This window comes from Lynx canadensis, chromosome E2, assembly GCF_007474595.2.
Source record: "Lynx canadensis isolate LIC74 chromosome E2, mLynCan4.pri.v2, whole genome shotgun sequence".
Taxonomy (NCBI): Eukaryota; Metazoa; Chordata; class Mammalia; order Carnivora; family Felidae; genus Lynx; species Lynx canadensis.
In genome coordinates, this window is record NC_044317.1 from 43742540 (window position 1) to 43760502 (window position 17963).

The window sequence follows — 17963 nt, forward strand, 5'->3', positions numbered from 1 at the left end:
GTAGTTATCCTGACTCCTTCTATTCTTTCCTTTCCCTCCCCCTGTCTAGTTTCGCTTGGTTCTAGCTTCTGGAAGACAGGAGCTCGCTTCTCCCTGTCCAGCTACCTCAGCCCAGGTGGAAGCCGAGGCCAACTGGATAAGGGAGCCTAAGGGAAGCTGATAGCCGCAAACCCCCCCCCCCCCCCCCCCCCCCCAAGGTGGGATGTGCGTGATATTCCTCTGGCCCTTCTGGCTGCCCAAGAACAAAGAAAAGGACAGAAAACAAATGGTTAAACTGATAGAGTCTCTGAGTTTACAGTAATCTCATCAATTGCCTCAGCTCCAGGAACTCCCTACTATCTTAAGAAAGCCTTGCTAGAGGGAAAAACCACCTTAGCTTGACAATACCTAGGCCTCCAGTAATCTGTAAATCCTCTTTAGCACAGGAAAATCCGTTTAAGAAACTTTCTCTTGCCTTTACCTCCCCCAACCCCACAGTATATAAGCAGTCACTCTGCACAACCCCACTGCAGCTCTTCCTGCCCACGGGTCCTGTCCCCGCGCTTTAATAAAATCACTTTTGCACCAAAGACGTCTTCCAGAATTCTTTCTCGGCCATCAGCTCCAAACCCCACCATCACCCCAGAACCCCATCAAACTCTCAACTGGGCCGTTGCGAAGGACTTCGCACTGATCTCCATGCTGCCCTTCCTTCCTCTTGACCCCTATCCCATTTACTCTCTACACTGAGGTCGACATGGTCTTTCTCAAATCTCTGCCTAAATAACCTCTCGTGCAGTCTTTCTCAGGGTCCTGGGAGAGAAATAAGCCGTGCGGAGAATGGTATGTGGGATTGTTTTCTCAATTTTGCTAAGGATGATACTATCTAATACCATTTTCTAATAAGACAGATGACCTAATTCATTGCATGTAATGGATGCCTTGGGAGTGTTTGGGCTTGATTCTCTGCAAGAACTGGGTGGAGAAGGCTGCAAAAGCTTCTTGTCCTATTTCAAGTATCAAGCGCCCACTAGGCCCTTGTGACCTATGGGACACCACATTTCCACCTCTGCAGGCTCATTTCCTACTACCTTTTTTCGTGAGAACAAGAGCTCTCCTCCATTTCTCAATTATAGAAGCCTCATTCCTGCTATAGGACTTTTGCACAGTCTGTTCCCACTGCCTGGAGCTTCTGCCCCAGGCCTTCCAGGGCCAGCTCCCCCTGTTAGTCATTCAGGCCTCAGGCTCAAATGCTACCAGCACAAAGAAGCCTAGAGACAATGACAATCCTTGCTATTCCATTGCCCTTGTTTTCTTTCACAGCAGTTACTTCCCCTGGTCTGAAAGTGCCTTCTTTCTATATTCACTTACCTAATGTGTGTCTCCCGAGTTCGAGCTGAGTGCCACAGGGCAGTTCTATTTTATTCAGGGCTGCATCCTCGATAACCACTGGAAAGCTTTTTCACAGGAAACCAATCTGCAAAAAATACATTCAGAGAATTTATCAGATATTTTATTAGGTGCCAGTCACTGGGCTCGGAGCTTTGCAAGGCGTCCCATCCACCCAGCACTGTCCAATGAAAATATAATGTAAGCTATTTCCAATTTTCTAATAACCACATTAAAAGAGAAAAGAGGGCGCCTGGGTGGCGCAGTCGGTTGAGCGTCCGACTTCAGCCAGGTCACGATCTCGCGGTCCGTGAGTTCGAGCCCCGCGTCGGGCTCTGGGCTGATGGCTCAGAGCCTGGAGCCTGTTTCCGATTCTGTGTCTCCCTCTCTCTCTGCCCCTCCCCCGTTCATGCTCTGTCTCTCTCTGTCCCAAAAATAAATAAACGCTGGAAAAAAAAAATTAAAAAAAAAAGAGAAAAGAAACAGATGGAATTAACATGAATGTATATTTAATCTAACATGTTTAAAGTATTATCATCTCAACATGTAAGGGATTTTAACAGATTTTTTTAAGTTGTTTTTTGGTTTTTTGGTTTCAGGTTTTTTGTTTTGTTTTGAGAGAGAGCGTATGAGCAGAGGAGGGACAGAGAGAGAGGCAGAGAAGGAGGATCCCAAGCAGGCTCTGCACTATCAGTGCTGGGCCAGACGCGGGACTTGAACCCACGAACGATGAGATCGTGACCCGAGCCGAGATGGAGTCCGATGCTTAACGGACTAGGCCGCCCAGGTGCCCCAAAAACCTGCAAGGGATTTTAAAAGAGAGAAAACATTTTTTGTACTCCTTCATCCCTCCTCCTCTCTGCCTTCTAGGTCATGAGGAGCTCTGCCCTGCCTCAAAGTTTAGGGGCTGGCAGGCTCCCACTTCAGGACGGATCCCCAGTGTCCCCCCAAATGGCGTCTCAGCTTTCCCTCCTTTTCTGTACCTCTCGGTGCGCACGGGCCCTCCAGGACCTGTATTGTGAGAAAGAGGGGAGGCAGCCGTCGAGTGGGAGGGGAGGCAGCCCTCGAGTGTGCAGGAAGATGCCTTCCTGCACAGATGCAGAACCCAAACAGGTGTGACTCGGCACCAGGGACGAGCTGCCGGGCCAGCAGCCATCCTACCCGGAAATGAGTAGGAAAGCGCCGAAGAAGGGACGCCAGCCTCGGAGCATGCGCAGGTTAGCACCAACCCGGAAGTGCACGGGCGGGGGCACGGAGATGTCCCCGCTGACAAGAAGCGCAGATCGCAAAGCTCGAGGCTCAAGCCTTTCAGCAGGGGGAACGGAGGAGGAGGTCGTGTTGGTGTCTACAGCTGAGGTGAGACCGGAGGTTGACTTCTCCGCTGCGGGTTTAAGAACTCTAAGTTTGGGCCTTAAGCGGGGGGTTGAACCCCTGAGCAGGATCTTTGCGGGGAGGGCGCTGGACCTCAGGGATTCTCTGAGATCAGGAAAGACTTTGTGGGGGTGCTTCTTTGGAGTATATCGACAAAGGAAGCAATGCCAAAGGAAACTTTGTTACAAACATTGTGCCACGTTTTAGATTTACCTTGAACGAATTCTGCAAAAGTCTACGTCGGGCAGTATGATCGTGAAGACGGTTTTAGTTCTAAGAAATAACAAGGTGGCCTGGTAATGGGACATAGTTTTGTAGTTGTACGTGAGTGAGACCTCGATTTCTCAATCTGGTCAGGCTGCTTCTCCAAATAATCTCATTTGGAGATAATATAAGGAGTCCAAAGTTAGTCTTCCTGTCTCCTACTTCCATGGCGGGGGGGGGGGGGGACACCAGATGTTCTGTTAGGAATTAGCGAGGAGGGCTGTCCTGAGAACAAGTTGTAAGGGGGTTGGGAATCCGATCGTTGGAGGCCCTGAAAGATCTTTTCATCAGGTCAGCAGCGCTGGAGGGACATTGATCCCTGCTGCTACATTAGGAATGAGTGATGTGGAATGAAGTGTGCCATGGTAGGGGAGGGTCTCTGACCCAGTGTGTCACGGGGACACTGTGACCACACATCCTGTCAGGAATGCAGGGAAGGGAGGTTCTTGCTGTGGGAGGTGTTTGAGCCATTATGGCAGGGCCAGGATTGTGGATCGTGTGGAACCTTGGGGGGGGGGGGGGGGGGGGGGCGCCTGTCAGCAAGAACAGGTGAAGGAAGTTATTGTTTGGCAGTCTCCAAGGAGGCTTGATTGCACATGCCCAGATGTAGGCATAGGCAAATTTTTTCCCGGTAGCCAAATTTTGAAAAAGTAAGAAGAAACAGGTGAAATTGATTTTAATGTATTTTATTCAATGCAATATATCCAAAATATTGCTTCAGTAAGTAATATAAAAAATATTAGTGAGGTACTTCTATTCTTTTTTTTCTTCTAATGTCTACAATGCAGTGTATGTGTTTTCCGTGTATGTATATGAGCTGTGCGGCCCGTATCTCAGTTATGGTTAATCACATTTCAGGTGCTCTGTAGCCACATGTGGCCTGTCGCTACTGCATTGGAGAGTGCAACTCTAATAGAAATAGAACACGTTGTGGAAGACGTCCTTAGTAATGACAGATGCTATCGCAAAAAAAAAGACCAAAAGGGCAAGTGATGCTTTAGGTAGGGTGGGTCAGGCTAGGAAGACCTCAGCAAGGACTGAGGGAAGTGAGCCATCAGGGCAAGGAAAGATTGAGTTGTGCAGGCACAGTGAGCAAGCTTGGCCTATTCGAAGAGCTCCAGGGAGACTGAACGACTGACCAAAGTAAGCAAGGGAGTGGGGGGAGGTAGGAGATGAGTATCATGGTAAAGTCTATCGGGTTTTATTGTTTTATTCTGAAATCATGGGAAACCATTGGAGGGTCGAAAGTGGAAAGGTGGCCCGATCTGATTTAACATTCAATTAGATTTAACATTCTAAAAAGGGGCTTTCAGAACTCCTGGGAAGTGACTAGGTATCCCATAGGTGATGGAGGGGCTGGTAAGAGGGTAGATGTGAAAGCCATCAGCTGCGGTAGAGGGCACTGAGGACCATTAACTCAGGTCACCAGATGGAAGGGAGACTCAGGTTTACATGAGGAGCGTGAGGGGTCTGTCAGTGGGAGAGGACTGAGGGCTTCTCTTTTGTTGGGGTTGTCACTAGTTTGGGGGAGGGGCATTCAGGAATGTTCTAATAGGTTCATCTGTTGGGCAGCAGGAAATGCGGTGGGAGGTCTCAATAGGAGGATGGTCAAGGGTGTTCTGTTGTGTTCACTTCTCAGGAGCATCTAAGGACATTTTTTTATCTGTCAAAGTTCTGGGGCCGCCCCCTCAGTGCATCGTTGTGGAGGTTTGTAATGAAGTGTGCCAGGCTCTCAGGAGGGACTGCGCCGAGGAGGTAGCCTGAGGAGTGCTGGTGAGCCACAGAATTCCCTCATGGCTGAAATGGCTTTGGGCAGGTGGAAATAAGGTGGCTTTACTGTTGCAGTTGTAAAATATTTTTTTTAATGTTCATTTATTGGGCAGGGGAGGGGCAGAGAGAGAGGGAGGGAGGGAATCTGTGCCGTCAGGACAGAGCCCCACGTGGGGCTCAATCTCATCAACTAAGCCAAAATCAAGAGTTAGGTGCTTGGGGCACCTGGGTGACTCAGTCGGTTGAGCGGCCGACTTTGGCTCAGGTCATGATCTCACGGTTTGTGAGTTCGAGCCCTGCAAAGGGCTCTGTGCTGACAGCTTGGAGCCTGCTTCTGATTCTGTGTCTCCCTCTCTCTCTGCCCCTCCCCCACTCATGCTCTGTCTCTGTCTCAGAAATAAGTAAACATTAAAAAAAATTTAAAAAGTTGGATGCTTAACTGATGAGTCACTCAGGCACCCCCCCCTTTTTTTTACATTTTATTTTATTTTATTTTATTTTATTTTATTTATCTGTTTATTTGAGAGATAGTGTGTGTGCGTGAGTGGGGGAGAGGGGCTGAAGGAGAGGGAGAGAGAGAGAGAGAGAGAGACAGAATCTTAAGCAGGCTCCATGCTTAGAATGGAGTTCAACGCAGGGCTCGATCCCACGATCCTGAGATCATGACTTGAGCCGAAATCAAGAGTTGGACACTCAACCACCTGAGCCACCCAGGCACCCCTTAAATATTTGATTATGAACTATTTCAAACATTCATCAAAATATGACAAACCATACTAACAAAGCCTGGTGTTAGCTTTTTTTTTTCCCTTAGCTTTATCCATTTTAACATTTTGCATAACCTATCTGCTTCAGACTTGTTTCAAGAACGAAAACCTTATAGGGCACCCGGCTGGCTGGTTGGTAGAGCATGTGACTCTTGATCTCAGGGTTGTGAGTTTGAGCCCTACGTTGGATGTAGAGATTGCCTGAAGAGTAAAATATTTAAAAAGATGGAAAGAACTAAAACATTACAGACAGAGATAGAACCCTGGTTGTACCTTCCTTGATCCTATTTTCTTCCCTCCCCCGAGGTAACACCATCCTCAAGTTAATGAAGATCCTTCCCATCTATTTTTTTTTGCACTTTTACTGCAAATGGATATACCCACAAACATGTTTTTTAAGCTTTACGTAAATGGCTTCACACCGTGGGTATCATTTTATGACTTGTTTTTTTTTTTCACTTAACATTATGTTTTTCAGACTGAGCCTGCTTGAGACCTGTAGCTCTATCTGATTTTTACTGCCAGATACCTACCGTTCCACTGGGTGGATATACCACATTTTCGTTTTTCCATTCTCTTCTTGACGGACGGTTAGGTAGTTTCCACCTTTGAGCTCCTGCAAACGCTGTTACTGTGAAAATCATGATACACACAAGACTTTCACGCACATATCCACAACTTTGGACCTCAGTGTTGGTTTTGTCATTCAGGACTTTGATGAGAAACTTCAGTAACAGCAAGTTAAACCCAACCATGCTTTGCCCCTTTGAGTTTTACTTTCCTTTCTGTAAAATGGACATGATAAGAGTACTGCATAAAGTCCTAAGAATTAAAGAAGAACATGAATGGAAAGCACTCAACACAGTGTCTTACACGCGGTGGGCGTCAATACCTGGGGGCTTTTTCTGTTTTACGGAGACAGGAAATTCAAATGGTTAAAAGATCTTTGGAGTCTTAACAACTGGGTGGGAAAGCCGGCTCTGCTGTTACTTCCCGGGCTGCCCGTGGGAAAGGCAACTCACTCTTCTGAGCTTCCGTTTCTTCACCTGTTAGAAGAAAGCAAATGAATGCAGTTGTGAGTATCCGTTCTCCAAACAGGAATCTGTCTGGGTCGTGATCGGACTGGAGTTGTGTAGCAGAATAATAAAAGCTGCCGTTCCCTATTGTGAATAAAACTGGGCCAATCTGTATTGTTTCTGAACTCCTAGTAGCTACCCGTATTATTCTTGTCCAGCAACATCTTATATGGAACTCCAGCATATAAAGCAAATGAAGTTAGAACTACCACAGTTAAAGCGGGGATAATATCATAGGTGTGTGCGGGTTTAATCCTGGCTCTGCCGGGTACTGGCTGTGTGAGCCTAAACAAATGACTTTATCTCTCTGAGATTCAGTTTCTTCATTTGTAAGATGGGGAAATGATGCCAAGCTAATAGCGTTGTTATGTGGCTCAACTGAGATAATATATGCAAAGCACTTGGCATAAAGCCTGGCTTGTGAGAAGAACCGAATAAGGGTGGCTGTCGCAGTTGTGGCTGTGGCTGTGACCACCTTCGCTGACCACAGGGTGGAGTGGAGATCTCCCAGCCTTGCATCGGTGCCCTCCATCGTCTGGCCCAACCTGCATTTCTAGTCTTCAACACCTACACTGCAGCCAAGTTGAATTACAACGTCCCGTCTAGGATCCGGCACTGCCGGGTCTGGGCGTATGCTCTGCCCGCTGGGGGGACCATCCTCTGTCCTCTCCCTGGCTCCAAAAGAATGAACGTATGCTTTTTAAAACTTTTATCATGGAAAATTTCAGAATGTACAAAAGTTAGAAAAGCTAGTATAATGAACCCTCACATAGTCACCACTCAGCTCCAGGTGTTACCGACCTTGTTTCCTATATGCACCCCAACATCCTCGCCCCACTAGATTAGATCCCAAGCAGTTTATCGTGTCACCTGTAAATTCATCATTATGTATCTCTAAGGGAAAGATGCTTTTTATTTTAAAAATTTTTTTTTTCAACGTTTATTTATTTTTGGGACAGAGAGAGACAGAGCATGAACGGGGGAGGGGCAGAGAGAGAGGGAGACACAGAATCGGAAACAGGCTCCAGGCTCCGAGCCGTCAGCCCAGAGCCTGACGCGGGGCTCGAACTCCCGGACCGCGAGATCGTGACCTGGCTGAAGTCGGACGCTTAACCGACTGCGCCACCCAGGCGCCCCGGAAAGATGCTTTTTAAAAAACATAACTACAGGGGCGCCTGGGTGGCTCAGTCAGTTTAGCGCCCAACTTCGGCTCAGGTCATGATCTCACGGTTTGTGAGTTGGAGCCCCACATCAGGCTCTGTGCTGACAGCTCAGAGCCTGGAGCCTGCTTCAGATTCTGTGTCTTTGTCTCTCTCTACTCCTCCCCTGCTCACATTCTCTCTCTCTCTCTCTCTCTCTCTCTCTCTCTCTCTCAAAAATAATAATAAAAAACATAACTACAATACCATTTCATGTTTGAAAGAGATGAATAATTTCTCAGTATCAATCTGTCACTGTTAAGTTTTTATCATCTCATAGATCTTTTTTTTTTTGGTTGATTTGTTCAAATCAGGATACCAGTAAGATCTATACATTGCATTTACAGATGTGCTCCTTAAATCTGTTATCTTTTTTTTTAACGCTTATTTATTATTGAGAGACAGAGAAACAGAGTGTAAGCAGGGGAGAGGTAAAGAGAGGGGGAGACAGAATCTGAAGTAGGGTCCAGAGCCCGATGCGGGGCTCGAACTCACAAACTGCGAGATCATGACCTGAGCCGAAGTCAGTCGCTTAACCGACTGAGCCAACCAGGCGCCCCAAATTTGTTTTTATCTTTAAGTTCCTTCCCCCCCTCCTCTCCCCCTCTTTCCCCCCTCTTTTTTTTTAACTGAAGAAACTGAGTTATTACTAGGCCTTTGGAATTTCCCATGGGAAATGCAAGCGGCAGGGGGAAGGGGGTTGGTTAATTTCTTCTCCATAGAACACTTTACTAGGTTCCTCTGTACCTTTTTTCCCCCTGCAGACTGGTAGTTAGATCTAGATTGCAGAGGTTTCGTCAGATTTGGGGGGTGACTTTTGGCAAGAAGTTCCCGGTGGTGATCTGCCCCTTCTATCAGATCTGCAGGGGCCGGCCTCCTTTACCATAGTCTTGTAGGATCAATCCACCGGTTCACAGGTTGTCAGCCTGACCTCACCCCTTTAGAGTGCCCCATCAGACTTTCACCTGGTGGGTTTTAGCAGTCATTGACATCAGCCTCAATCCACTATTCTTTTTTTTTTTTTTTTTTTTTAATTTTTTTTCTTTCAATCCACTATTAAGTTTTGCAAAAATGGTAACGTTATAATTCCATTATTATTATTCCATTTGCATTTATTAGCTGCAAATCTTTGTGCAAGAAAAATTGTTGGTTTGCCCTGAGGTACATTTATACAAGACAGAGAATAAGTGCTTTATCTATTCCCTTTGTTTATCGGTTCTCAAAATAATGATTTGGTCCCTGGCAGCCTCTAAAGGTAGCCACAGAGTTTATTGTTGTTGTTGTTGTTGTTTATATTTTTTTATTTTTTAAGTTTTTAAATTCCAGTTAGTTAACATTACAGTATTATATTAGTTGTAGGTGTACAATTTAATGATTCATCACTTACATACGTCACCCAGTGCTTATCACAAGTGCACTTTTTTTTAAATTTTTTTAATGTTTATTTATTTTTGTTAGTGTGGTTTGTCATATTTTGATGAATGTTTGAAATAGTTCATAATCAAATATTTAAGGGGTGTCTGGGTGGCTCAGGTGGTTGAGTGTCCAAACTCTTGATTTCGGCTCAGGTCATAATCCCAGGGTCGTGGGATCGAGCCCCACGTTGGACTCCATGCTGAGCATGGAGTGTAGACAGGGAAGGGGCAGACAGAGAGAGGGACAGAGGATCTGAAGCGGGTTCTCTGCTGACAGATGTGGGGCTCGAACTCACAAACTGAGAGGTCATGACCTGAGCTGAAGTCGGACGCTGAACCCCCTGAGCCCCATAGATGCCCCACAAGTGCACTTCTGAATCCCCATCGCCCATCCAACCCACCTCTCCTCTGGCAACCATCAGTTTGTGCTCCATAGCTAAGAGTCTGTTTCTTGGTTTGCCTCTCTCTTTTTCTCCCCCCTATGATCATTTGTTTCTTAAATTCTACATATGGGTGAAATCAAATTGTAGTTTCTTAGTCCCATTGTGAATGCCCAGCTCAAACGTAACTTCCCCTAGTTTTTTTACCCTGACTCAAAAGGAATTTCTCCCTTTTGCTGAATTTAAACACTCTTTTCTAGTGGTTTCCAGCACTTTCTATATGTGTACTTCCTTTATCTTCAGCCAGATCATAAGCTCCTTGAAGACATTTCTACACAGCACTTAACCTGATGCATCAGGCAGTGCTTCTCAAACTTTACTGTACATATGAACCATGAGGCGGCGGGGGGGGGGTGGTCTTGTTAAAATGCACATTCTGTTTCATCAGCTGTGAGGTGGGCTGAGATTCTGAATGTCTCACAAGCCAGGTGATGCTGATGCTGCCGGTCCAAGGACCACACTGAGTAACAAAGAGGTATGGGAAATTGATTTCATTGATTCGGTAAGAAGTGCACAGTCTGGGCTAGTTCATGGGCCGGGCCCTGTTACCTTAATGCTATTTTTTTTAAATGTTTATTTTGAGAGAGAGAGAGAGAGAGAGAGAGCCTGGGGGAGGTGCAGAGAGAGAAGGAGACAGAATCCTAAGCAGGCTCCGCGTTGTCATTGCTATCACAGCAGGCTCAATCCCATGAACCGTGAAATCATAACCTGAGCTGAAGTCGGGCGCTTAACCTACTGAGCCACCCAGGCACGCCAGGCCCTGTTTCCTGAAAACGCAAAGGGTTCTTAGAGAGTTTTAGTTCTTTAACATATTTTTTTTTTTAATTTTTTTTAACGTTTATTTATTTTTGAGACAGAGACAGAGCACGAACAGGGGAGGGGCAGAGAGAGAGAGACACACAGAATCCGAAACGGGCTCCAGGCTCTGAGCTGTCAGCACAGAGCCCGACACGGGGCTCGAACTCACGGATTGTGAGATCATGACCTGAGCCGAAGTCGGACACTCAACCAACTGAGCCACCCAGGCGCCCCTTTAACATATTATTTTAAATATGTTTAAGAGTGCACAGAGTTAAAAATGGGTTTGGTTTTGGTTTTGGTTTTTTGTTTTTTCATAAAATCCAGAAGGACTCAGAGTGAAAGTACATCAGTCCCCAGAGGTGATCGCTGTTACTTCTTGAGTTTTATTCTAGAGATATTTTATGCATGTTGGAACATGTATTTGTACTGTCTTTTATGAACATACTATTCACACTTCTCTGTTGCTTTCTTTTTTCCTTTTACTCTATCTTAGAAATTGTTCCATATCTCAACATATGTCTCTGCATCGTGTTTAGTGGGTGGCATAGTTTCTACCCAAGATGCTGTTGTTTGGATGACGTATACAGTGAAGTGCGACTATGTCCTGGCTTCTTCCTCATCCTACACATTCCATAGAAAGTAGGGGGTCTTGTCTTCCATTCTTTGAATCCTCTGAATCACCTGGCCAGGGGTGGTATATTTTTGTCAGTTTCATTTGATCTAGAATACATCCATCAATCATTTACACAAACATGTATACACTTCTTTTTTTTCCCTTAGGATTCCAGTCCTCTTAGAATTAAATTATCACTTTACTCTGTATTCCCTTAGCACTCACAAGTTACTCAAAGATAATCTCTTGTTTTAGTAGCATCTTACTGTGAAATACCGTATACGTAAGTGCGTATAAAATGTATATTGGCAGACCTCAGGCCATGTTACCCCAAAATATGGTGCCTTGGCATATTGAACATTTCAAGCTGAAATAATTTGAGAAAATAGATGCAGGAAGGACTCTCTGACCTTCCCCTGAAGCAGACCCCTCACGTGACAAGCACCTTCCCTATACCCTGAGGAAAGGATCATCTTTATCTCCAAGATGGAGTCCCCCACAAGAGGAATCTGAATGAACACGCCTTGCTAAGTTTTCCTCGTTTGCCATGCTGACTTTATACCCCTTCATCCTATCGCATTTTTTCCATGACTCCACTCTTCATCAAACCCGGCACAAAAACAGCGTTAACTACTTCTTCAGGCCTTCATTTCCTTATGAAGACTCCTGCGTCATGTAAAATTTATATTAAATGTGTACGCCTTTCTCTTGTTAATCCGTCTTTTGTTACAGAGACCTAGTCAAGACCTAGAAGGGTAGAATGAAAAGGTATTTCTCCTCCCCTACAGTATATTTAAGGAAAAAATAAAAACACGAATAGTGTCACACCCCCCTCCAGGTGCCCCTCCCCTACCACAGGATGGTCTCTCCCTCTAAGGAGATGTGCTGATTTGACATTAATCATTCTCTGGCTTTCCTTTTCTCAGTGGTCCTGAAGCTACAGTGCATCAGAATCATCTAGAGGGCTTGATAAAACACAGATCGCTGTGCCCTCCCCCCAGTTTCTGATCTAGCAGATATGGGGTGGGCCCAAGGTTTGCGTTTCTCAAAAGTTCCCAGGTAATGCTGATGCTGCCGATCCCAGGTCTACACCTGGAGAACTGCTTTAGCTCAAAAACGCTCTCGACTTGTGTGTGATGACTCTTGGCCTCCCCTAAAACCCAGCCACTCAGTACAAGCATCTTAAGGACCTCCCCTCCTCCCTCCTCTACTCATTCCTATCACCCGAATTCTGAGCATTCAGACTTTGCTAAATATTTCAAAGGATTGTGGCATTTGAGCAGCCTCCATTTTTTTTTCTTTTCTGTTGATGATCCCATTTATAAGTTGCATCTCATTTATGTGTGTGTCTATTATTGTTCATTAGCCAACAGGAAAGATAGAAGCAACATTCACATGTCTCACTTGTCTTGTCTGGAAGCTCTTTGTAAACAGGAACCAAGTGATGGGGTTCAGAACGTGCCACCCCCTGAAATAACACTGCTGTTTAAGCTGAAGGCGATTGAGAAACAGCAGATGCAGGAAGGACTCTCTTGCCCTTTCTACCTCAAAGCAGGTCATAAAATTGTCCTTGAGAAAGGTGCCCTGCCCGTACCAGGAAGAGAAGAACGTTCTTATCAGCAGAGACCTGGAGTCAACTCCAGTCTGTATAAACAAAGCTACTAAAATAACCCTTACCTTCCATTCGTTTCCCCCATTTATTTCCTAATCACTATCCCACAGCACAGTACCCATAGTCCAAGCCCCTTTGGTCACATCCCCACAACTTGTCATTCTTCGTGCAAAACGGTACATGAGCTTTTGGGCCTGATGGCTCCTTTGAGTCTTCATTTTCCTTCTGAAGCCTCCTGTATATGTGTAAAAATACATCAAATAGCTTTGTATGCTTTTCTCCTGTTAATCTGTCTTCCGTCAGTTTAGTTCTTAGGCCAGCCAGAGAATTGCGGAGGGAAAAAGGAAGTTTTAGCTTCCCCCCACATTTAATTTCCCTTTGTAGTCCACTTCCACAAGTAGGCTACAGGCCACAGTTTGCAAGCTCAGTAGCTTGTATAGGCCAAAAGGCAATGTAAGTCAGTGAAACTCGCAAAGTGGAATTTTACTGACCTGGAGACCACGTCCTGTAAAGAGGGCGGCTGTTAAACCTTGACTTAAGCCCATCACAAGGCCATTGTTCTCTGATTTTCTGTTTTCAAGAGAAACCAGAATTAATCCCAACTAATTCAACATTTTAAGGACACAGAGCAGACAGAGATTCCATGCAGAATACGTATGCAGAACTGAAATGGAAGCCATTCCGTGTTTCAAGACCTTTGCAGTCAGTGGTTGGATGGATGATTGGGGAGTGAGTAAATAATGATTCTGGGTCATTGCGGCAGCTCTTTACGGGAATGGAGGGAACACGTCACTGTTGAGTACCTACTGTATGCCCAGCCCTGTGCAAGGGGCTTTACACACCTTATCTCTTTTGACTTTCATAACAACGCCACAGGGTAGTTATTATCATCCTTGTTTATGTCCACACTCGTTCCACAGATAAAGAAGTGGTGATTTAGAAAGGCACAGGGTCACATCACTAGTTTTCTTTATTTATAGGTTATAACCTAGTTACCTAATTCTTAAAAAAAAAAAAAAAAAGGATCTTAGATGAGCTCGTATGATTTCCGCTGTGTCCTGAGCCTTGGCTTCCAGATGTCTCTGTTATACCAAGTTGCCACCACCAAAGGGATCAGGTTCTCAGGAGGCAGTTGGGGGAGGGCACCAGTGGTTCCGGAAGCAGGTTTGATTCCTTGCTAAGATTCTGGGGATCTTAGCAAGCGACTGGCAGCCTCATGCTCCTCAAGTATGTCAGCCAGTCCTGAGGAGCTAGGACACACGGTGTCTCTTGCCATCCTGATAAGCCCTTCCCACCTCCTCCTTCATCACTGCCTGCTACCCTCTCAGAATTCAAGACTTCTGCCTCCCAGTCTTGGAGTCTACTTCACCCTGATTCCCTCCTAGAGCCCAGTGGGATAAGGACAGATGCACATACAGGAGCTGTCAGGTTGGAAAACATTTTATTGGTGTCGCTGAGCCCGGAGAGAGTGATTAGAAGATGGTGATCAGATCCCACTCTTAGCCCCTCCTCCAGCGGGTGTCAGCAGTGCTGGGTCTTGAGGGGAACAGTCACTGGGCGTCGGGAGTTGCACTCCTCAAACCCTTCAGCTGGAGGGGGAGAGGGTATGGTCAGACTGGGGACCCTCGGGTGCGGGGAGCTGGAGTCCCCCTGAAGCCCAGGACGGGGCAGGGCGGGGGGGGGGGGGCAGCGATGGAAGGGAATCTCCACCCTGACCTCAGGTCTTATTCTCTAAAGACAGTAGTTGAGATTTCCCTCAGCTTTAGTGACAGAAAGGTTTATCTCGTTACCTGTCCGCCCTTCCTCCCAGATCATCTGCTGCTTCCCTCACCACCAACTTCTATCCTCCTACTGCCCACCACCTCTTACCTTTGGAAAGGCATCCCAGTTGAGGAAAGGAAGTTTCCTTTTGATAGACTAAGAGAGAAAAGAAAGAACGAGACTGATGTGTTACAGGTCAGGGGAACGTGGATCCGTAAACGCTCAGTGAACGAGCTGTCTGTAGTGGCCATGGTGTTCTCGTTCTATAATTCTAGGAAGAGCTGCTATTCCCTGAGCCCTTGTTCCGCGTCTGCCTTATACTGACTGCTCTGCAGGCATGCGTTCATTTGGGCTGCACAACTACCTTTTGAGGGAGGCACTGTCACACCCTCATCACAGGTGAGGAAGCTGAGGCTCAGAGACCAGGTATCGGGGGGGGGGGGGGCACGAAGCAAGTGTGAGCAGAGTCTCACGACACAGCCTCTAAAGCCCACCCTGTTGCGGACTTTGCCTTCTAAGTGTGGGCAAGGCCCCCCAACTTAGGATCTCAGTTTCCTCGTAGATGGTATGTGGGTTCAAAGAAACTCTTGGCTGATTAAGTTCTGCCTTCTCTGGAACTGTCTTTATGGCCCTGCTCACCCCCGCCTCGTGCGGAAAAGAAGCGTGGCCATGTCAGCCTCCCGAAGAAACTTTCTCCCGACGGGCAACATTCAAGCAGGGCAATTACTCCCTCCTGGAACTCAGGAAAGACCCAAAAGGGCTATTACTAGAACGTGTCGACCCCACCCTAGAAAGCCTGTGAACGGTCAAGGAGAGGAAGGGGTGCCCACGCTCTTACCTCAAAGAGGGCATGCCAGTTCAGGAATTCATCGGGCTTAAAAGCCTGTGGAGACAGACCAGAAGAGGATCAGTTTCAGGGGAGGACAGAGCTCAGCCCCTGGCCCCCTAAGAAAGGTGAGGGGTCCACGGTGGCTTTACAGGCCCTCTACCAAGGCATTGATCTTTATGCTGTGGGTATTGGGGGGCAGCACTGGAGAATGGTACTTACAGCACGCAACTTGTCGATGTTCAAGAACTGAGCGTTAAAGTTCTAGGCAGAGAGACGGGGCATTGTGAGGGTGGCTAAGGAGCGTGAGGAGGAGGGCACAGACTCACGCTGGGGGCGGGGAGGGGGGAAGCAGGATGTTTACCTCAGGGCCTGCCGCATAATCACCGATGGTGGTTTCTTCCTGGAAAGTGAAGGGGGAAAAGCCTACTGATCACGTAAGGGCAAGTCCTCGTCCCCAAACCCTCTCTGCCAGCCCTGCCCTCCTCCACAGGCGGGTCCCCGAGCCGACAGCCCGTTCTCCTCCGTGGGGCTCGGATAACCTGTTCTGTTCCAGTAAGACAGATGGTGGACAGATGAGCAAGGCGGCGAGAAGGGATTGGAGAGTGGCGGGGGCGAGGAGCTAAAGCCCAGGCCTACACCCGTGGCAGGCAGCAGGTGCAAAGGGTGGAGAAGAGACGACTCCTCCCAGGAAGACTGAGCTAGTGTTGCCGTGCAGTTGACTTGGGCTGCTCTTGAGACACCTCTGCTCGGCCCGTAGAGCCAGGTGGGGGAGGTTAGCACACAGGTAGGAGCCAGGCCGCCCAGGTGCCCTGCCTGCCTCTAACTGATGGAGGTTGGTTTGCTTGGTGACTTTATTGCCACCAAAGTCGGAGTCACCATTTCCTTTCCCCGTGCAGACACTCCCCCAGACCTCAGAGCATCCCATCTTGCCACTTGCCCTGCTTTAGTTGTCCGGCTTCATTGTCCCTTACTTCTTCCTTCCCGTGACAGAGGCCACAAACGGGTACCCTACAGGCTAGACCCAAATGTTTAGCTCTTACAGGAGGTTGGCCCGTTTTGTTTTTGTTTTTTAATTTGGATAAAACATGTTTAATTAGTAAGAATACCCAAATCAACTTCCCGGTTTCCCCCTGGAAATTTTAAAGCTCTGGCCACACCAGGTGCAGTTTCCTGCTTAGCCACTGCCAGATGGACTGTCCCTTTTCCCACTGGGTGGGTTCCCTCCACCTCCCCTGGGGCCCCGCCAGCCTGCCTGCTCACCGACTTCACTTGCTTGGGTCCCAAGCAGTTGTGCCCGTGACCCCATCTTAGACTTTTAAATTCAGCACACTCTCCCCCAACCTTGGGAGAAGATGGGGAGAGAGGGGCCTCCAGTTCCTCCTGGCTGGAGACTGCAGCCTAGGGATCCTTGCTATGGCCTGGGCTCCAGAGACAGGAGGAAGCTTCCAGTTTCCCGGAAGACATTCCCTGGGAGACCAACAGAACGCAGGTGAGGCTGAGCCCAGACGACCAACATCAGCCCCTGTCTCCTCCCAGGATTCAGTTGTCCAGCCTCCGCCCATCCTCTCCCCACCCCTTCCAGAAATGAAGCACATCCATCTACATGTCTTCCTGGGGATACTTTGTCTCCCTTCCTCCTGTCTTCCCTTCCTCAGAGCCCCTGCTTTGCATTCAAAGCAAAGATCATGTCCAACATAAGAGCCACGCGTCCAGTAGAGAGTACAGGTAAAGAAATCGAGGACTGGGGGAGGTAATAGGTAAGAACAAGAGAATCCAGGCGCCGCGCTCACCTCGGAAGTACCCAGGGAGGCACCCTGAGCAGAGTGGAGCGCCACAAGCGAGAGAAGAACCACAGCAGGAAGGACTGGGACCTTCATGGTGTCAGGTTTGGGGTGCTCTGAGGCGGGGCCTCACCGCTTGCCCTTTATATTCCCGGGAAGGTGGATATGAGCAGAAATGGGGTCCCCACCCCACTGACTCACCCCCAGATCCCGTCGCCCGCCCCCGGGGCTCTGGGAGCGGGAGGTGTAGACTGTTCCCCACTTATCTTGGATTTCTCAATTGACACTCTGCCCCAGGCACTAGGAAGGTGAGATGGCAATGGGTGCTTCATGCAAAGGGAGCTGGGATGGAGACAGGTTGAACCTGTCCCTCCAAGGGATTGGCAGTGTCACCCAAGCAGCCTCTCCTTTTGCCTTTGTCTCTTTCCCTTACATCCTTCATTCTGCTCTTATAATTCAGGCTTTTTCCCACCCTACCCAATTCTGTATAAACCCCTCAGATGGCACCAAAGTCCTTTCGCGCTCTGGCCTCAACCTGCCTCTCCAACTTTGCATATGACCCCACGTTCTGGCCAGACTGGACTCCCTGCCACATCTGCCCTTCTTTGTCCTCCAACCATCTTGCCAAGCTCTTGCTTATCCTAAAATGCCCTTCTGTCGTCTCTACTTCTCAGAACCTGACCTCCATCTTGGGTGAAGCTTCCCTGATTTTTCCCATCATCCCTCACTGCCCTCCCCAACCCTCCCCATGCCCTTCCCTTCTTGGGATTGCCACGGCAATTCATCTCTTTCTCTCTCAGGTCGTGAGTTCCGAGAACTCTATCTCAATCACCCTTAGACGGCCCTCCGCCGTGCCTTCCACAGAGTGCGGGCGGAGCCAGCACCTGTTAGATTGG

General features: G+C 47.7%; 1 protein-coding gene across 1 annotated transcript; it reads right to left on the bottom strand.

The window, feature by feature from the left end:
• Window positions 1-14120: 14120 nt before the first annotated feature.
• Window positions 14121-17163, bottom strand: LOC115503020 (keratinocyte differentiation associated protein). The gene is made up of 7 exons (XM_032591281.1): window positions 17077-17163; window positions 15826-15918; window positions 15648-15686; window positions 15506-15547; window positions 15296-15340; window positions 14566-14613; window positions 14121-14285 (listed from the first exon to the last, which is right to left on the bottom strand). Exons 1-7 carry the CDS (start codon window positions 17161-17163, stop codon window positions 14247-14249), a joined length of 393 nt encoding a protein of 130 aa, XP_032447172.1. The 3' UTR covers window positions 14121-14246.
• Between the last annotated feature and the right edge of the window lie 800 nt (window positions 17164-17963).

Coding starts and splice junctions, on each gene's coding strand:
- LOC115503020 (XM_032591281.1), bottom strand. CDS start 17,163: ATGAAGGTCCCAGTCCTTCCTGCTGTGGTTCTTCTCTCGCTTGTGGCG. Junction 15,341..15,505: donor ACATCGACAAGTTGCGTGCT/GTAAGTACCATT, acceptor CTGTCTCCACAG/GCTTTTAAGCCCGATGAATT. Junction 14,286..14,565: donor ACTGGGATGCCTTTCCAAAG/GTAAGAGGTGGT, acceptor CTCCCCCTCCAG/CTGAAGGGTTTGAGGAGTGC.